Source organism: Periplaneta americana, chromosome 13 (assembly GCF_040183065.1).
Source record: "Periplaneta americana isolate PAMFEO1 chromosome 13, P.americana_PAMFEO1_priV1, whole genome shotgun sequence".
Classification (NCBI taxonomy): domain Eukaryota; kingdom Metazoa; phylum Arthropoda; class Insecta; order Blattodea; family Blattidae; genus Periplaneta; species Periplaneta americana.
Genome location: NC_091129.1, coordinates 77,337,001 through 77,357,657, shown reverse-complemented (window position 1 = coordinate 77,357,657; position 20,657 = coordinate 77,337,001). Strand labels below are relative to the sequence as shown.

The following is a 20,657-nucleotide window of genomic DNA, read 5'->3' as shown; positions in this document are numbered from 1 at the left end:
ATTTAAAATAGATCTAATTTGTATCTTGAACCTAAGTTCGAACTAAAACCCACGAGTATGATATGTTCATATCTGCACAAGTACTTTTCAGCACTACACTCATTTCGCTGTCAACTCACTCACTGCACTGGAACTACGACACATTTCACTGATTCTATCCTGATTTCACCACTAACACTTCAAAAACATTTCACTGTTCAAATACTTTGCACTGCCACTATAAACTATAAAGCTTCACTGACAGGAACACGTTTCACTTACACAACACACTTCACTGACACAACACACTTCACTGACACAACACACTTCACTGACACAACATAATTCTTCACTGAAACAACACTTCAATAACAAAATATCATTTACACTCCTTACATACTGTGTATAACTACCGTTTATTAGTAAAGTCCTTAATCCTATTTTTAAATACGTTTTTGGTTGTTGGTAAAGCCTTTAGTAAGTCTGCAGGTAAAGCATTCCAGTCCCTGATAGTACGATTGAGAAAAGAAAACTTTCCAGTGTCCGTCCTCTGTCTTCTTTCCCTCAATTTATATGAGTGGTCGTTCCTTGAAGAGTAATTTGGCGGTTGCAACCTATTTTTTATTTCTCTCCAGGCAGGCTCACCTCTGTATGTTTTGAACAGTGCGCATAATCGAATTCGTGTTCTCCTGTCCTTGAGTGTGTCCCATTTTAATGGTGAATTTTTCCGACAACACTTGAGAGCCCGTTTTTGAATCTTTTCCAGTGTCTTAATATGTTCTAATCTGTAAGGATCCCAACATGCAGCACCATATTCCATTACTGGACGTACTAGTGATTTATATGCAATCTCTTTGGATTTATCAGAACCTTTTCTTAGTACCCTCATCACAAAGTGTAACGCTCTCCATGCTTTTCCCGCTGTGTCCGTAACGTGTCCCCCCAGCCGAGATCGCTGCTAAATGTTATTCCGAGGTATTTACATTTGTTAACTTCCGGAATGGTTTCACCCCCTAACGTATACGATGCGACTATTTTATTTCTTTTCCTTGTAAAGCTAATGGCTTTGATAATAATAATAATAATAATAATAATAATAATAATAATAATAATAATAATACTTACTTACTTATTTACTTACTTACTGGCTTTTAAGGAACCCGAAGGTTCATTGCCGCCCTCACATAAGTCCGCCATTGGTCCCTAATATTAATAATAATAATAATAATAATAATAATAATAATAATAATAATAATAATAATAATATAATATAATATAATATAAACAAAATTTAAAATACCGGTAATGTAAATTGGTAAACAATTTTTATAATGACTCCCCCTTGACAAAATTCTGCGTACGCCACTGCACCCGAAGTATCTGAATCGCTCCTCTTGTTCTACTGCCGCATCTAGTACTTGCACATTTACCTTCTTTATTTTTCTTCCGACAACCAAGGACTTCGTCTTGCTACATCAGCGGTGACCAAAACTCGAGCTGCAGTGATTACAGTACATGCGACAGGCAGCCTTTGAAGTAAGGAGACGGAGGAAAGGTACTTAGCATGAAAACTATAACCAGTGGTGGTTCTTGTACTAACATCTTGAACAATCCCGCGGATAAAACTCTCAAGCTTTGCTGTGTTAGTAGTCACTGCTGTCATCAAAAGCCAGTGAATAATGTACGTTTCTTCTTGCTTCTTTTTTTAACCTTCCTCTTGAATATAATCAGGAATTTTCTAAGAGAAATTCGTAGTTTCTCAAAATTAAAAACTTCTTATGTACAAGTTATTTAAGCTATTTTAATCTTTTGAGAATATTAAAAGGCTTTAGACCACTACTTCAAACCTCATTAGGTAGGTGACTTTCTTACATTTATTTATCTTATTTTTCTTTTCCTGGCTATAATTTAAGACATGTCAATTCCTGGCGGTTAGCAGTTAGTTGGCACGTAATATTGAATCAGTTTTTGTACAATATTACTATTAAATGAATAACTAATAAATAGTTAGCCTCATCTAAAAATTAAGAAGATTAAAATTGAGATAAGATCTAAAAAAATTCATCCTTGTAGGAAGAAGATCTAAAAATATCAATATTCAAGCACGTACAGAAGAATTATAGAAACACATATTTAGTGGTTAGTAATAATAATAATAATAATAATAATAATAATAATAATAATAATAATAATAATAGATTATTCAGTGTGGCAATTAATGTTTCTATATAGGCCTACTACTAATTGAACCGTTGAGCAAAGTAAACATACAGTGAAACTTGTGTAATTCGAATCTGAAGGGCATAAGAAAAAATTCGAATTATGGAAAAATTCGAATTAAAAAAATGGTACTGCAGAAGGCAAACTACAGGTGTACTGTATGTACTATGTATTACTATAACATTTCAAGACAACAGGGTATTATAATACAAGAAAATATAGTGCTGTATAATGATAGGCCTATTACATAAATACAGTACGGTACAGTAATTAGTAAACATTTATGCACAACACATACAGTAGTTGAAAAAAAAAACAACCTTACTAGGCCTTTGTTAAGTAGGATGTGATTTTAGTCTGTTTCTTTTTATTGATTTGCTGGGTTACTGTAAAGTCCTCCAGTTTATTTAATGCATCAAACAGAGAACCATGCACATTTTGGTGTCCCTCAATGAATCTTCTTAGCTCTCGGAAGTGAAAGATCGGGGTTTCGGAGTTTGTGAAAAGCAATGCACAGTGACCGTTTTAACTGAGTACGGTAACTGTACTTTCGAGGTGAATGACACTCCAAGGGTTGTCAACCCGCACTGGGACCACTTTCTCCGAAAAGGAGATACAATGCATTCCCGGTTCCAGCCTCCAACCCCTATGGTCAGATCAATTTGTTACAGTACTGGCTCGTTCCGCCTTTGCCACATTTCACTGTAAAACTCATGTCCATTCTGGATTTTTTTTCTTCGAATTAAACAAAATTATGTTCAAATAAAAGACGATATTTATGCACTGTTTCCATAGGAAATTCAAGGGGATAAAGGAAAACTTCGAAATAAAGAATAATTCGAATTAAAAACGTTCGAATTACACAAGTTTCACTGTATTACATTTTGTTCGACAGAACAATAAAAATGTTCTCCTCATTCTTTACGAAACCACCTCTTACTGTTTGTAGAGACAGAGTTTGTAGAGTGACATGATACCGCCACTGCTTGTCTTCAGTAAGTGAATGACACACACAGCAATGTACAGGAAACTCCTCGTACCCGTTTGAATGTCTGTGATTACACGATATAATCACGACACCCGCTTTGGTCACCGCTGTGCTACATTAAAGGTTGTAATATTATGTTCATCACTATTTCTCTTCAGAATAGTTTGACGTCGGAGAAAACGACGATGGACGAACGCTGTTCCCATTTCGTACTTCTTTTGCATCGCACTGTACTACCAGATGTTCCTTCTGCTGGCGTATACATTTTTCTCTCTCTCGTGGTTTCACTTTGGCGAAGACGTCTAAATTTTTTTCCCCCTGGCAGCTTATTTCGCAAACATGTTCACGCTCTTCTGCCTTCACACATGTTATTGAATTGGACGCAGAAAATACAAGGCGATGGCTGTGTAAATGCACTTGAATCTCTCTTGGCGGCCTCCCTCCCACTTCATCTCCCTCCCCAATACTTTTGATCTGGGATGGGAGGGAGCCATCGGCACATACACCAAGTTAATGGAACCAAACGCCATTGTGGTCCATATTTAGGGGGAAGATAATGGGAATCCCTATTGAATAGTAGATGTTTTCTTGCTCTTTCCCCTAAACTAAATTCCAACACGGCACCCAATAACAAACCATGTGGTTCTCAGGTCATTGTTATGTACTATAATTTCCAGACTTAATTCTGAATCCATAAGACATTAGAGAGCTAAACAATGGGCAATAAAATTGACAGGAAATTTAAGGAAATTCTGGGGATTGTGTGAAACATCTATACTCAGAATAATGAAATAGAATATATAGACATATGCCTTCTTTCTTTAGCATGTAATGTAGCCTATTTTATTTTATATTCATGTGTATGCATAACGGGGATCCGGAATTTTCGTCACCCGGTGATTTCCTCACATTACATTTTGTCACTGCAACATTTTGCTACCGATTCACTTTTGTCATCACCATATTTTGTCACCAAATCACTTTTGTCACCACCATATTTTGTCCCAATTTAATTTCCTCATCACTATTCGCCATCACAATTCCTCCCCCCCCTCTTCGTGTAGGTTCCCTTCATGATACCTATATAAAACTATACGTATTCAAACAGAGAGGCTATCAGGAGAACATCCGAAAACACTCAACTAAGTAGCCAGCTTCATTCCTTGGTTGCATTGGCCTCTGTATCAGAGAATGATGTAGTTCACGCCTTCGATATTCTCCAAGAAAATGTTATGGATGAGCTAAACCAAATCTTAGATTACTTTGAGGATAATTATGTCATGGGTCGTAGACGTGGCATAGGTAGACAGCAGCCCATGTTCTCTCCAAATACATGGAATTGTTACATTCGTACAAGGGAAAACCTGCCCAGAACAACAACTACTTGCAAAGCGTGGTATAGACGTCTCAATACTTTAACGGGTAGAGTACATCACTCCTTTTACCATGTCCTTCAGTTGCTATAGAAGGAGACTGCAAGGATACATCAGGACATCGAGAAATTAGAAGCAGGTCAGTCTTCACTCAGAAAAATGAAGAAATGAAACTTCAAAATCCATGTTAATACAGAGCATTAAAATTATTATACAGTGATGGTTTTGGACTCATAATGAAAACAGCTTAAATGTAATGCTCTGTATTATTTTGGTGACGAAATCCCCTCAGTATCCAAAAAAAAAAAAATTATGACAAAATCTATTTGATGATGAAAATATCTTCGGTGACAAAATCTCCTCAGTGACAAAAGACATGATGACAAAATGTATTTGATGACCAAAAAAACTAATGACGAATTATAACGGTGACGAAATTTCGGGTTACGAAATGCCCTAGACCCTACATAACGCATAATATACTGTACGGAGTATTCAGTACTTCTGTGATTATTGTGTGGAAAATCTCTATGACAATAAAAGAAAAGAAATGGGAAGAGAAACAATTGAAAGGTACCATACGCTGCCGCTCGTCTTTGCAAGAGAATTTGAGACTAAGTGGAAGTGTCTGTGAGCTCAAGGCTGTTGGCCATTCGTCTCACTCCGATTCCCGCAGTTTCGCCTGAAAAACATAAAGGAGAGAAGCTAAAAAATTGACGAAATCTAATTGCTGTCACGTGAGAGGGAGGAAGTGAAAGTGAAATAAGGGAAAATTGGAGGAGAAATAATTAAAAGGTATGCAATCACTCTTTCCTGGAAGGATGTGTAGGGCTGAGAAAATTGTTCCGTGGCCGGGCATCTAACCCGAGACCTTTAGCTGAGCGTGCCAACGCTGGTTTAATTTACGGTGCTTTACCAACTGCGATGGTTATTAAAACCAAATGGGACAAAAGTAGCTATTTCTGTACATACAAAAAAAAATCCAATTTTTGTAGGGCTTACTACAGTGTGTATACTAACTGGCTCCGCAGTGAAACAAGCGGCAGTATTCGACCCGGCAGCAATGTTAAAGTTTGTACTGTGTAGCGTCTGGTTTGAACACACAGTAATATTACACCTCCTCTCTCGCTCTCTCCCACCCTCCACAATTCAATGCGGCCAAAGTCATTGACTCTACCTGCACGATACCAACACAACTGTTCGAGTCCCCGCGTTCTGCTTGCCACTTCTCCTGTGGAGCCAGTTAGTATACGCACTGTATATCTTTTCTTGCACTTTTCTATTTATAGAGAAATGTCTGGTCTGCAGTTCACTTGTCTTACATGTACATTACATCTTAATCTTCTAACTAGTGGCAGGATGTGAAATGCTTTCCTTATCTGCACTGTTTTTTTTTTTTTTCAAAATTGTGAGTCAAAATATATTTGTCATTTCCGCTCCATGGGGGCGGAAGTGAAAGTGAAAGAAAGGGTAATGGGAGGAGAAGAATAAAGTGTATAAGATTTGCTGATGATATGGCGTTGTTAGCAGAAAAGGAGATGATACAAAGGGATATGCTACTGGAGCTAAATGACAACTCAAAGCAGTATGGATGAAGATATGTGCAAACAATACGAAGACCATGGTTATCGGGAAAAAAATAAAGAAGGTAAACGTGCTAATTCGAAATAAGGCAGTGGAACAAGTGGACAACTTCAAATACTTTGGGTGTACTATAAGTAGTAGAGATGAACAACGATAGAGAAAACGAGACTAACAGCGCCCGCAAAGCCGAAAACCCGCACGACAATGTTGTATTACATCGCGTCCTTGACGTAAAGACTGGTTGTGAGTCTTCCCGTGCTCGTCGATATTTTGATCAAATCCCGAAGTCCCGAAGTCAGCAGTTGTTTATACCTGACTGAACTTTTATCTATTTTGGCAACTGTTATATATGTATAAACAATCAAGTAGCTTACTTGAAACATCTCTATCTTTCAGTGTATAGGTAGGCTAATAATCCGATCCCCAGTCTTTATTTAATTACTAGGCCCTTATTAAAAGGCTAGGAATTTTCTTTTCATATGTTTAAGATCAAGTGTGCAATCTCAAGTAAAAAGATATTAATGTCATGTTTTATGTTTCTTAGAAATGCAAATTTATTCGAGAATTTTTTTTTTTTTTTTATTTATATAACCATAGGTAATGTCATATAATAGAACCAGAACATTTTGATAACTAAGTTACTGTTCTGTTTTGTCTTTTTGTCTCATTTAAACATTTGTGTTATTTATTTCAATGATGTATGTTATTCAAAGTTACGAAATCTTTCCAAGCCGACTAAATGCTATTTCGAGAATGACGAGCGAGACTCGAAGCGCAGCGGGAATGACGAGCCGAGACTCGAAAGACAAATGCAGCGAACACAGCGAGCGAGAGCGGCAGTTAGTTTTGTTCATCTCTAATAAGTAGTAACATAAGCTGCTGCCAGAAAGTCAAACGGAGGATAGAAATAGCAAAGGAAGCTTTTAATAAAAAGAGGAGCATCTTCTGCGGACCTCTGAAAAAAGAATTAAGGAAGAAACTAATGAATTGTTTTGTGTGAAGTGTGGCATTGTATGGAGTTGAAACGTGGACATTACGACGAAGTGAAGAGAAATGTCTAGAGACATTTTAAATGTACTTTAGATATGGAGAAGAATGGAGAGTGTGAAATGCTAGAAGAGTGGGCGAAGAAACAATAATGCTGAAACTGATCAGGAAGAGAAAAAGAAATTGGCTGGATTACTCACTGGCTAACAAGAAACTGCCTACTGAAGGATGCACTGGAAGGAATGATTAATAGGAGAAAAGTTGGTTGCAGAAGAAGATATCAGATGGTAAACAATATTAAGATATGCCTATGATCCATAAGCGGAGACTAGGAGAGAAGGCGGAAAATAGAAGAGATTGGAGAGTGCTGGATTTGCAGTGAAATGCCTGTAATGGCTACAAAACCATGAATGAATGATTTTAAACTCTTCTCGTGACGTTGGTAGCACTGAGGCGTGAAGTATATTTAATTATACATGTTTCACATGTGATTTATGATGCACGAGAGGAGATTATGTGATACAATTTATCACTGTTCTGCCTTCCCCCCCCCCACCGCCTTTTTATTCACGTTTTGTTCATTCTTTATGTGGTAACCCATAATCTCACCCCAGCCTAAAGCAACATAACAATATATATGTTGACCCCATTTCTAGGAAGTAGAGTTGTTTCTTCTAATGCGACGCTCGGGTCTATAACACAGAACGACTGATTCTTCTCGATATCAGCAATCGAGCATTTACTTGAAGAATCGACAGGCTGGAAGTTATAAGAGCTCCGTCTTCTCAGTACTTGTAACTTCTACCCGGCAAATGAAATTGACTGCGAGAACCGAATGTGTTCCTACGAGGAAAGAAAGTTTCGCTATATTTCATAAACTTTCTGTCCAGAGATACTCTTAACTCGTACAGTATTATTACAGTATCTTCTAGAATGAGTGGCGGGCAATAACGAAGAGAAAGTTGGGATGATTTATGGATAATAACAGATTGGTAGATCGCAACTCACGCGCATCCGTGTAGAATAATTAGATGAAGTCATCCTCAGGTAAGATTATGTGCTTGCTGAAATGAAACTGTTGAACCACTTAAATAACCATAGTAACGTTACACTGACATGGTTAGACTGGATTATGGGTAGATATGTTTGTAGTATTTAAAATAAAAGCCCATCATTCTGTGCCCTATTTCATAAAAAGAGTAATTTGACTAGTGCCAAGCTGACAGAGCAATCACAGACAAGTGACAAGTTGAGTAAATTTCAATTATTAAAATTTGTTTACAAGATTAATTATAGTCTACGTTTTACAGGTAAGATGGCAGATCACAATACAGCATTGCTTCATAAAATCACATGAGAGAAGAAAATATGTTTTGGTGATAAAAAAAAAACATGGAAGAAAATTACTCTGTCCGTTGATAAAGCATTAATTCCGCCAGTGCTTCGTATAAATTTACCTCCAAATATAGTTGAAAGCCTTTCCGCTTTTGTTGAGGTTAACCTGAATTTTATATCATACAAGTGCAGCTCTTAAACGTGGTGCTAATTTCGGCCCAAGACTTTATAATAAAATTACAAACCATTTTCCAAATTTGAAATATTTTAAAATTGAAGATTTTAAAAAAGAAATTTATAAAATTATTCATGATATATAATATTAACAAATGTGTGTATTTTTTACCTTTTATTTCTGTCGACTATATCCATGTTTTTATTGAATATCACTGGCTTCTGTCTGATTGTCAATTTATATTAAATGTATTTTTTCATACTTTTCTCTTTCTTCTTTTTTTTTTTTTCTTTGCTCTTGTATGTTATTTATTGGCTTGAATTAAGTTACTCACTGTATTTAGTAAACTGTCCTTGTAAATTGTATGTTACAGACCCTATTATTGGCTAAGACCACACCGTATATATCTTTGTTACCAGATCCGTGAATGCCACTTCCTAGAACTCTTTTTCGCTATATTTTGTGAAGAATTTAACACGATTTCTATACATTCTAAGTCTATTATTGTATATTGAATACTTCTTCATCTGAAGACGATAAACTTATTTTGAAGATTTATAATATTGCTGTACTGCAATAATCACCATAGTCGCCGTCTCTAGTAATGTAAATATTTCTAATATATCTAGTAGAGTTTGTTATTTCAATGAAAGCAGCTGAAAACTGAAGGTTAATGCATTCTTTTGATAGTTCTGCGCATGTAGAAAGAGTTACAGATTCCGTATTCTCCGAAGACAAGTTAGTTAATCTCTCAAGGTTAAGTTAGTAAGTGATTTAAAGAATCATTAGGTCTACTGAATGTTCGTGAAACTAGTTTATAATATAGACTCATGTTTAATCATAATCACCATCATCCAATAAGAATTAAACCAAATGGTTCATTCCGGCTACACGTAATATAGCTGCTAAAGCCATATTTTCCGTGGACGTCCCTGGTCTCGTTTTTCCTCTCTCGGGTGGTAGTTTAAGCACATATATATAGTCACGAAGCTCAATACGTAGTAAATATGCATCCATAGATAGCTGCTAACCACTAGGATCGCTAATATCGCCTCATTACAGACAATACGAAATAGTACCGGCACAGTCTATTGTTCCTAGCACCCTCACAACTCAAGGTTCGTGACTGTATATACTAGACTGCGGTTTAAGCTTCTCCAAGACATTCTGTTAGTACTCATTCTACTGGCATGCTCTTACTTCTTCCTATAGGCCTCTATTTTATCTTTTAAACTGAATATTCGTAGTTCGTTTGGAATGTCTTTATTGCGTTTTTTTATCCACTAAGTGTATCCCGCCACAAATAGCAGATGGGGTAAAGTTGCCTATTTCCGTGATATCCCTAATCCCATGATACTTTTTTTTTAAATTGAATGTCAGTCAAAGCTTTACCGTTCGAGTATAGCGCCAGATATCTTTCTCGAAAGATTGCATCTTTCACGTACTTTTGAGACATCGGTGAACTTCCTAGCAAGATATCCAAACCCGTGACATTCAGTGAAAAAATATATCACGGAATAAGGCAACTTTACCCTATTTATTTTCAGCAGCTTCAGTTCTTTTTATTGTTTGTTAAATTCAGGGTCCTTGTTTCAGAGCCATATAAAAGCGCAGGCACGGCTAATAGTTTGTAAAATTTCAGGAGAGTTTCCTCTCGTGCTTATCTTGCCAATGTTATTTTGAAGGTATCACATAAATATTGGGAAGCTTGTAGTTTATTATCTATATCTTTTCCTCCATTAAACCTATAGATACTTCTAAATAATTAAAATATTCTTTGCACGATCGTATCTTTTGTTGTATTTACAGTTATTGTTCTTAGACCTTGAAAGTTAGAATTCCTACACAGAAACGTCTCCCTATAGGTATCCTACAAGCAAAACTCAGCTCGGACTCCTCGCGCGCATGCTATACCCCTCTTACACCCCTGCAGTAGGCGTGAGAGCATGCTGGGAACGGGAGCATACGTCAACTACGCAAGACAGTCACGCCTGTTGGTTTCTGCGCACTGAGTTTTCCTTGTTGAATGCATATAGGGAAACCATTCTTCATAATATAAATGTATACTGAAATAGGTCCATTACATTGCACTTATTGTTACTTAGTTACCATTAGAGTGCAGTTTTGCGAAGACTTTGAAATAATATTGCTCTAAATTTTCAATGCAAATATATTGTAGGCCTATTTGCAATTTTAAAAATATGGTCGTGCAAAAAATGTTCTACAATATGCATTTGTGAAGTGCATTACAAACTCTTGTATACTATTTTTTATTCTAATATTATGTCCTTTAATATATTTGGCTCGTTTATCTTTGCCCCTTTGGGCCATACATAATTTTTGTTTTTGTTAAAGAGAATCTTCAATGAATACCTAAATATTGTTCGAGAAACCGGCCAGTAGTGGATAAAAACCTACATTTTAACCAAATTTAAGGAAAGTAGTTTTAATTTCGAGCAGAGTGCCCGCTCTCCGTCGTCTGAAGTGTTTGAGCTTTGAATTTGTTTCCAAATATTTAGTTGAGCACACTGGAGAAGCATTTTTTTTCCCCCTCCAGAGTCTCTGTGGGGAAAATCTCTCAATATGAATGGGTGCAGCGGAGCGTTGTGGTGTGTGTGTATATATATTTTTTTATCGGTATTGCTGATGCTTTGTTGCCGTCTCGTCTCATGTAGACAGACAGGCGAGCACCGACGCTGGGCGGCGTTGAAGCAGACAAACTGACTTGGTTTGTTTGGAGTGTTTTAAGCCGTCAACTGTTTTACTATTTCACAGTGAAAAAGCATTTAGTTGCCTCAAACAGTCCTGTACCTGCTCACACCTGGGTAATTCACTCTTCCCACACCCTTTAGAGTTCTACACTACACTGACTCTTTCTAAACAACCCCTCACACCATACAGTACGTTCGGTTGCAATGAAACTAGCAACTTCCTGCTCGTTAGATAAAGAGTAAATTCTGCATGATATTGTAAGAGCGAATGGTGATGGAAGTCCTTCATTTACCGCAAGTTATCAAATACACACGCTGTTCCGAAATTATACGATACAGGGACAGTTGAGGAAGCCTGAAATACAGTAAGAATTCATTCATTCATAGTTTCCTGCCCAAGGACAAGTCTTTCATCGAAAATCCAGCATTCTACAGTCTTCCCTATTTTCTGTCTTCATCTTAGTCTCCACATAAAACCCATAATATTGTCTATCATCTGTTATCTTCCCTTGCCCCGAACTTTTCTACTCTTCACCATTCCTTCCAGTGCATCTCTCAGTAAACAGTTTCTTCTTAACCAGTGATTCAGTCAATTTCTTTTTCTCTTCCTGATGAGTTCAGCATTATTCTTTCTTCTTCATCTACTCTTTCTAGCACGGCTCAGTTTCTTTTATGTCTGTCCACTTCACACGCTCCATTCTCTAAATGTTTTAGTCGTTTCTCTCCACTTCGTCGTAATGTAAATATTTCTGCCTCATACAATGCCACATTCCACATAAAGCACTTCACTAGTAGGTTTGTTCGCACAGCAAGTTTGTGATGGTTTGAGAACTATTTGCAAACTGCCCCAACTTCATCTAATGCGCATGATCGGTTTGAAAACCAATTTCAAACCATCCGTGATTTGAGCTGTACGAACATATTTCCAAACTGGTTGGAACCACTGCCGTCTAGATACTTATTTGAACTTACGACAGCAGAATCAATTACTTAAAATATTGTAATACTTCAAATTGTTGAGAGAGATTCTCTGCTACATGGCGGGTTACACGAAAATAATAAATTCGCTGTTATTGTATCTAGGGAAAATATGTTGAAAATAAGTTTCATTTTAGGGTCTGTCTCTTTCCTCAGATAATTCCACAAAGTCTAACTCATCCCCATTGGATATATATTACATATCGTTATCACTATAAGTGTTTGAATCAGACATCTGAAAGAACAATTATAGGCCTAAATTAGCCTAACTTCTATTTTAAAACACTCCCGGAAAATAATTTTATTACAATTAATCTGCTGTGCGAACAAACCTAGTATCTTTACTTCTTTTTCCAAAAGTCCGCATAAAATGCTCATTTTTTTATTAGAAGCTTCTTCTGTTATTGCTATCCTCCTTTCGCTTTTTGACAGTAACTCATGTTACTACATATAGTACATCCAAAGTAGCTATTTGAAGCTGTCCACTTGCTCTACTGCCTCATTTAGAATTTATACATTTATCTCCTTTATGTTTCTTCCGATAACCATGGTCTTCGGCCTCTTTGCATTTATCTTCATCCCATACTGCCCTCAGCTGTCATTTAGCTCCAGTAGCATATCCCTTAGTATCATCACCTCTTCTGTTAACAACGGCATTTCATCAGAAAATCTTATGCACTTTATTCTTCTTCTTCCTACTATCACCCGTCCTCTGGTTTTTAAAACAGTTTCTTATCAAATTCTTCAAGTAGTTCAGGGCTGGGCACCAAGAGCGAATTATACTATCTCACGGGGAGCCATATGACTTCTCTTCAAACCCTTTCTTCCCAGCCCCCAGCCGAATACCGCGCAGCGTTGATGCCGTGACGGATGAATATTAAGCGTCCCCGTTTAGAGTTTGGATTCGCTCCCGGTGCCCAGCCTTAGTAGTTGTTGAACAGAGTAGATGATAAAGGGCATCTTTGTCGTACTTCTCTCCCTATTCGCCTACTCTTTGGTATTTCTTCTCCTATCTAGAGTTTGACTCGTTTCATAGCCTTCTCTATTTCCAATCCACGCCTGTCTTCTTCAGGATCCCCATAAGTTTATTTAAGTCCAGTCTGTCAAAAACCTTTTAGATCCACAAATGCTATAGGTCTATAGGTTACACTTATTTTTTTTTCTAAGTATCTTTCGTCCAGTGTTCCCAACTGTATAAAGTTTAATTGCAGATTTTCGTAAAAGGGAACAATCTGAAAGATTATATGTATGCATATACAGAGTGTTTCCGAGGTGGGATGATGGCGAAGGGCACATGTATCAATTTGAGATGAGAAACCATGACTGAGTCGAAAGTTATAAGCAAAAATAGTTGTGTGGAAATGGAATTGTAATTTGGCACCACGTGCCCTCCTTCCCTTAACCTTTGGAACAGCCGTGGAAAGATGGTATAGGCCGGATATCTCCTACGTGGGTACTTGACCCGATACAATCTATGAGCTTGTCTCTTGTTCCCATTGGCTCATCCGTATTCGAAAATCAGGTCTGCTTATTCCGCTCTCGTGTACTCCTCCATTTCACTAGGACTGATCGACTGGACACTGTAACTTGTACACATACACTGCTATCTACAGACGTGCATATCAGGACCTACCATGTCCCTTACACATTACGCTATCTGCATTGCTTTAGAATAGTTTCCTGTCCCCATCCCTCAGACAGCGCACTGAATGGAATACTGTAAGTAGACAACGTAAACAACGTCAGATGAATACAGTATGTGTAAGGTGTACAGATAAATACACATAAATAAAGTGTACAGAGGAATAAAATTATTTCATTTCTACAGAAATATTTTTGCTTGTAACTTTCGACTCGGTCATTTCCGGAGCAAGGTTCCATATCTCAAATTGATACATGTGCCCTTCGCCATCATCCCTGAAAGTTTGTAACACCACCTCGGAAACACTCTGTATATGTTTTTATGTAAATTTGTGAAAAATTAATTACACACATTTACTTAAAATAATGAGAGATTATTTGTCTCTATCTTAAAAAACAGTTAAAGAAAATAGACTGTGAACAGTAATAGGGGAAGTCCGTGTAACTTGGACCAGTGTGTAACTTGAGCCACCGATGCAATCACTATTTCCGGGATAGTTTGCAAGGTACTTTATACAGCGCTTTGAACCTTCTACATGGTAGGCAACTGTCCATAAATCTCATAATGAAGGGTTGGCTTGACATGGTCATAACGGTGTCGAACATTCTGTCCCCAAATTCTTCAAATCTTTTCACAATAGTTTGACAGCGTGTTGTGCGAAGACGTTAAGAAATACAAGACTGCCTTATACATAGGATGAAATACCAGTGTTTGAGGTAAGTTGAGTGAAATTTATATCAATGTTTGTAAAGTAGTTTTTACGTAAATAATTTTTAAGTGTTTCTTTTACAATGCGTGTAAATTGAACCATCACAAAGCGTGTAACTTGAGCCAATGCTAAAATGTACCAACCCTTACAATATAACAAATTTAGAAGATAAAATTGTCCATTATGTCTTCACTAGTGTGAATTTCCAAAAATCAGAGGTCAGTGGATGAAAATTTTGTAAGGACATATAATTATAATATTATTTATATAATATTATATAAATAATAATATTATAAAACATTACTTTAGTTCATTTCAATGTTAATAATATTTTATTTCTTAAATTATGTAATAAGACTTCGTTTCATTTGGTGGGTCGACAATTACAACTTTTTAGCGAATTCTGCTTTCGCCATTTCTTTACAGATGACTACAAGACAGGCAAGAAAAGCGAAGGGAGTGTTTGGGAAGTGGAAAGAAGAAAATCTGCAACTCGGTTTAGTTGCAATATCGGAAGGGGTTGGCGTCAATGAGGCTGCACGAAGGTATAATATACCTAGTGCCACCCTTAAAAGATACAACAAAAGGAAGGATGCTAAAATTAGACAGCCCGGTCACCCACTTGACTTGTCACAAGAGGTGGAAAATGATCTTGTGACACATCTTCTGCAGCTAGAAAAAATGTTCTATGGGTAAATACATTACAACAAAATGTATATTAGGGCCTACATTAGGCCTACAACTTAATTCAATCAAACTTAATATAGGCCTAATACTTAATCTGCTTATTCTTTAATTTCAGACTGACACAGAGAAGTGTTATGCAATTAGCATACGAGATTGCAGAGAAGAATAAACTTGCCACTCGGTTTAACAAGGAAACGAAGTCTGCCGGCAAAGAATGGTTTTCCGGCTTTATGAAGCGCCATCCCGAACTTCGCCTTAGGCAGCCAGAAGCCACATCACTTGCCAGGGCTTCAGGATTCAACAGGGTTGTAGTCGGCAAGTTCTTTGACACATTGGAACAACTTGTCGACCAACACAAATTAACTGCAGTCAGAATATTCAACATGGACGAGACATCCCACACTGTCGTTCAACGCCAAGAGAAGATTCTGGAACAGAGGGGAAAACATCAGGTTGGAGCCATTTCTTCGTGTGAGCGAGGTCAGAATGTTACAGGAGTGTATGCCATGAGTGCGAGTGGCTTCTTTGTACCTCCTATGCTGATTTACGATAGGAAAAAAATGATGGAGTCTCTCACATTTGGAGCACCTCCTAACACCATCTTCCGCTGTCAGGATAAGGGATGGATGGATTCTGACACATTCTGTGAATGGATTAGGCACTTCATTAGAACTGTCAAACCCGGCCCTGAGGAGAAAGTATTGTTGATTTTAGATGGTCACAGTAGCCTTACGCAGTCGCTGAAAGCGATTGAGATCTGCCGTCAGTACGGTGTGATTATGTTATCTCTACCGTCGCACTGCACGCACCGTCTCCAACCGCTGCACGTGTCGTTCTTCAAACCTCTGAACACATTCATGTCAGCTGCCATATCAACGAAGATGAGGGCACTTCCAGGACAGCAGCTGAATGTCCAGCACATTGCCTCACTGGTAGGAGTGGCATTCCACAGAGCAGCAAATATGCAGATTACAATGAATGGCTTCAGGTACACTGGTCTTTGGCCATCACCATTAGTATCTCGGGCAGCAGAAGTGGAAGGAGCAACAACAGCAGCATCAGCAGAGAAAAAGATGGGAGACAATGTGGAGCTACTTTCTGGTCTCACAGAATATGTGTCAGTGAAGGAAATAAGCCCTTTGCCTTCGTCTTCAAAATCTGGACAGAGAAAATCCGGAACGAGATACAATGCATCTGGCGTGGTGCTGACCGCTACGCCACACAAGAATGCTCTGCAGCAACAATCAGATGGGAAGGCCGCAAAGAAGAGAAAATTATTTGATTCGAAAGTTAAGGTGACATCCAAAACACGCTGTGTTATTTGTGGTGAAAGTGAGAACAAAGACTGGATTCAGTGCAATCGGTGTGGAAAATGGGCCCACGAAGAATGTGCAACAATTACAAATGAACTATTTTATTACTGTTGTATGTGAAATCATTGCTTGACACAAATTTTTGTTTGAATAAACAACATTATAGGAGTTAAATGTGTTTAATATGCCTGGTCCAAGTTACACGATCCTCTGGTTCATGTTACACGACCCTGGCTCAAGTTACACGGCTTCAAAATTTTGATTAAATTTTATTTTTGAAGTACTAGAATTAAAATTAGTGAAGTCTTATTCTACTTAGGGATTTATTATGGCAATCTACCATCATAAAAAATTCAGGGACATTTTTCTCAATATGATAAGTGAGTTACGGCCATTCAAACTTAGGTGGTCCAATATACACGGTCTTCCCCTATCATTGTAATAATCCATTAACTTCATACTTAAACTATTACACCTTTAGCAACAATAAAAATAAATTCAGTCATTATTTTTATGTCTTTTATTTACGCTTTCTATATCTTATTTCTTCTGGGATAAAGAAATTGAATTGTTAGGTAAGGTAAAACGTATAATGAGAAACTATGTGTCACATTCGTGAGACTAGCCATTGCTGCGCATGACCGTGAATAGCTGCAAGGTTGCCGCGAGTGGGAAAAGATGCGTTACACCACGAATTAGCGAACATGTGAATAGTGACTTTATTCATGCTAAATTTTCTAAGGCAGTTTGATCAATTCCGCAACTTAGTATACAGTAATTAATTGAATTGGGAATCAGGTTTCGTCTCAAATCTTTACAAAACTAACATTTCTTCGAAATTCTGCAAATTTAGTCGATATATAAAAAATGTTTCCCATAATGTTATTCATTTGAGTGATATGTAAGAGAAAGTCTTACAATTTACACTGCACTGCTTATTTTGTTTAGTGCCTATGCATTCTATATATAAATTCGAACTGATAATAATCTGATGATTTTAGGAATTTTTTTTTGTTTTATTTCCCACTATTTCGTAATATTTAAACCTGAGAATTATTATAAATGGGGCTGTTACAATATTTGTGCTGCTATTGTTTCCATTCTAACACAATCCGTGACTCTGAACGAATGTTTAGCTTTATTAATGTAATTAATTCGGCAGAGGCCATAAAAGCATCACATGGGCGCACGTGGTCGTTACTAATTTAACGTTCTGAGTATAGGTGTATGAATTCGCGGTCTTTCTGTGAATTGTGTACAATTTTATGCTCCAATTAATACGATGTTATTAATATTAATTTATAATAATGCTTTGTTAGCGTTTCGCATTGGAATAACTTTTTTATATATTTCGGTGTGCAACTGACATTACTATATGTAAAAAAAAAAAATATAGTCTGTGCAAAACAGAGGGGATCAAATTATTATACAGTTTTATATAAAATGGTGTCAAATTTTGCAGTATTCGATGATGATAATGATTATGATGATGACTGTCATCTAAATATAGGTTGATCAAAATATATGGTCATATAATAATAATAATAATAATAATAATAATAATAATAATAATAATAATAATTTATTGAGGTGTTTCACAAAAATTTGAAGTTATACATGGGTCATTTAATAATTAGTGGCAACATTTGAATTAACAACAAAGAAAACATTTTGGAACAGTGACATTGTTGTAGTGCTCAGAAATAATCTCCTCCAACATGAGGAACCGCCTCCACACCTCAGGTAGACGACGGATGCCATCCACAGCGTCTTGTACTAATCTTCGAAGAGACTGCTCTACTGCTGCTATAATTGTCCGTCTCCTCTAACCGCAACCTCGAGCACAGAAATGCATATATAAGTTGCCGTTGAATAACATTATGTATATTATTAACAAGTTACCGCTGAATAACATTATGTAATATAAGTTATTTGTATGCTTAAGTTTTAAATTGTAAAATATTAGGGCTACAACATATTCGCGCATGTAGTCGGCACGCTTGCTTCGCGCCAATATGGTATATTACCTGTAGATGACGTCACAGTGGACTACATAATCAGTCTTTTTAAATATATCAAAGCTTTATTAACAAATGATAAAGAAACAGTTAAACTGTAAGTTAGATGAAATCTTAATACAGATTTCAAAAATCGTGTTTGCATACATATTTCAGTCGCAATACATAGGCCTATAGATTCAGCTCTTGTACTTCGGTCGTGACAAGAGATTGGAGATAGGGAGTGAGAGGAAATTGTCTCGGTTTCAGTAATCCTGTAACAATGTTTAAAATATTTATTAGCCTATTGAAGGAAAATGAATTGCGTAGACTATTACGTTTATTACACTTTTACTACGTCATACTACCTTTGACTAACAAAACGGTACGGACCGATGTGTTTCAACCAACCACGGCTGCTTATCCTACAATTTTACCACCTCCCTAGCATTTGTTTCTTTGTTTGCCAACATTCTACTTTCATTAATTGTATTTTTTAAAAAGGATTCATGTTTATTCCGTCATCCTTAATTAAAACTTTTCTATCACTTACCTTATTTATATTATGTTATAGCTTCTGCTGTATGATTTTATGGGCAGTCACGTATCCACACCTGTGGAGTAACGGTCAGCGCGTCTGGCTGCGAAACCAGGTGGCCCGGGTTCGAATCCGGGTAGGGGCAAGTTACCTGGTTGAGGTACGAGCAAATGCTGGGTAACTTTCGGTGCTGGACCCCGGACTCATTTCACCGGCATTATCACCTTCATATCATTCAGACGCTAAATAACCTAGATGTTGATACAGCGTCATAAAATAACCCAATAAATATATATATATGTATATATATATATATGTATATATATATATATATATATATATATATATATATATAGAGAGAGAGAGAGAGAGAGAGAGAGAGAGAGAGAGGTATAATTGGAGTGGAATGTAACTGTTTTAATAAAATGAAACTGACTCAACAAAGCTTTCTTGACTAGTAATCGCACATAGAGTTCAATGAAGATTGTATAGTTGGCACAACTGGTTACAAGAGAACAACTGATCATAATGCACTAATGCTATCTAGTGGAATATTTGTAAGGAAGAGATGGTACAATAATACATTTTCAAGACAATTAATAGTTTATTGTATTAGAATATTTTATTTCTTCTAATCTTATTGTATTAGAATATTTTATTTCTTCTAATCTTTATATACTTTCTTCTAATCGTGCAATAGTCAGTTAAATCCCAGTCGAGTTTTGATTGCTATAGATAAAAGGATCTTTATTTTTTGCTCTTTAATTTACTGTACACATAGGTTTGTGTTGTTTATCTTTTACAAGTACTGAATTACTGACATTTAGCAATGATAACGCACCAGAGTGACTTCTATTTTCTGTGTAGAGCAGGCTCGTAGATAAATGTTATTAAACGTTAATAAGTAAATAAATAAATGCTCAATAAGTAACAATTTATGGAGTTATAAAATAATGGACACAAAAGTAGTATGGCCAAAAAATAAAGATGAACACATGATTTACAGTTCCACTGCAAATGAGAAAGAGGCAAAATATAAGGTCATACTATTATTGTAAATAAATAGAAGTAGGGTATTAAATATACTGTAGTTTAAGATAACATCTTCATTTTAAATCCAAATAAGGCCACGGCAAATGCGTTTCTCGCATCTTTCATTTGGTCGAACATGTCTGACTTCATTTCGTGGAGTTTAAAATTGGCTCACGTAACTTATAACAGTTTTCAGACCGGCGCGGCGCACGAATTAACACCTGACGATCGCATTAAAGTGGGGTAAGCTGGTTGTATGGGGAGTAGATTGTCCCGTATAAACTGGAAACATTCACAAACAGGTAATTCTTTCGTCTGGAAAATATCCGTTCGCCTCGCAGAGACAAATGGAAAAGACTCGGTGATGGACCGTTGGAGGGGACGTGGAGGAGAGAGAGAGAAATAAAAG

The 20,657-nt window shown here is 36.8% G+C and overlaps 2 protein-coding genes across 6 annotated transcripts in view; both read left to right on the top strand.

The window, feature by feature from the left end:
• The window catches only part of LOC138712041 (EGFR adapter protein-like), a 1,474,549-nt gene that overhangs the window by 1,231,050 nt on the left and 222,842 nt on the right, over positions 1-20,657 (top strand). The gene's annotated exons all lie outside the window — the stretch shown is intronic.
• LOC138711580 (uncharacterized) lies at positions 15,063-16,849 on the top strand. The gene is made up of 2 exons (XM_069842735.1): positions 15,063-15,373; positions 15,484-16,849. The coding sequence occupies exons 1-2, from the start codon at positions 15,108-15,110 to the stop codon at positions 16,799-16,801; spliced, it is 1,584 nt and encodes a 527-aa protein (XP_069698836.1). The 5' UTR covers positions 15,063-15,107; the 3' UTR covers positions 16,802-16,849.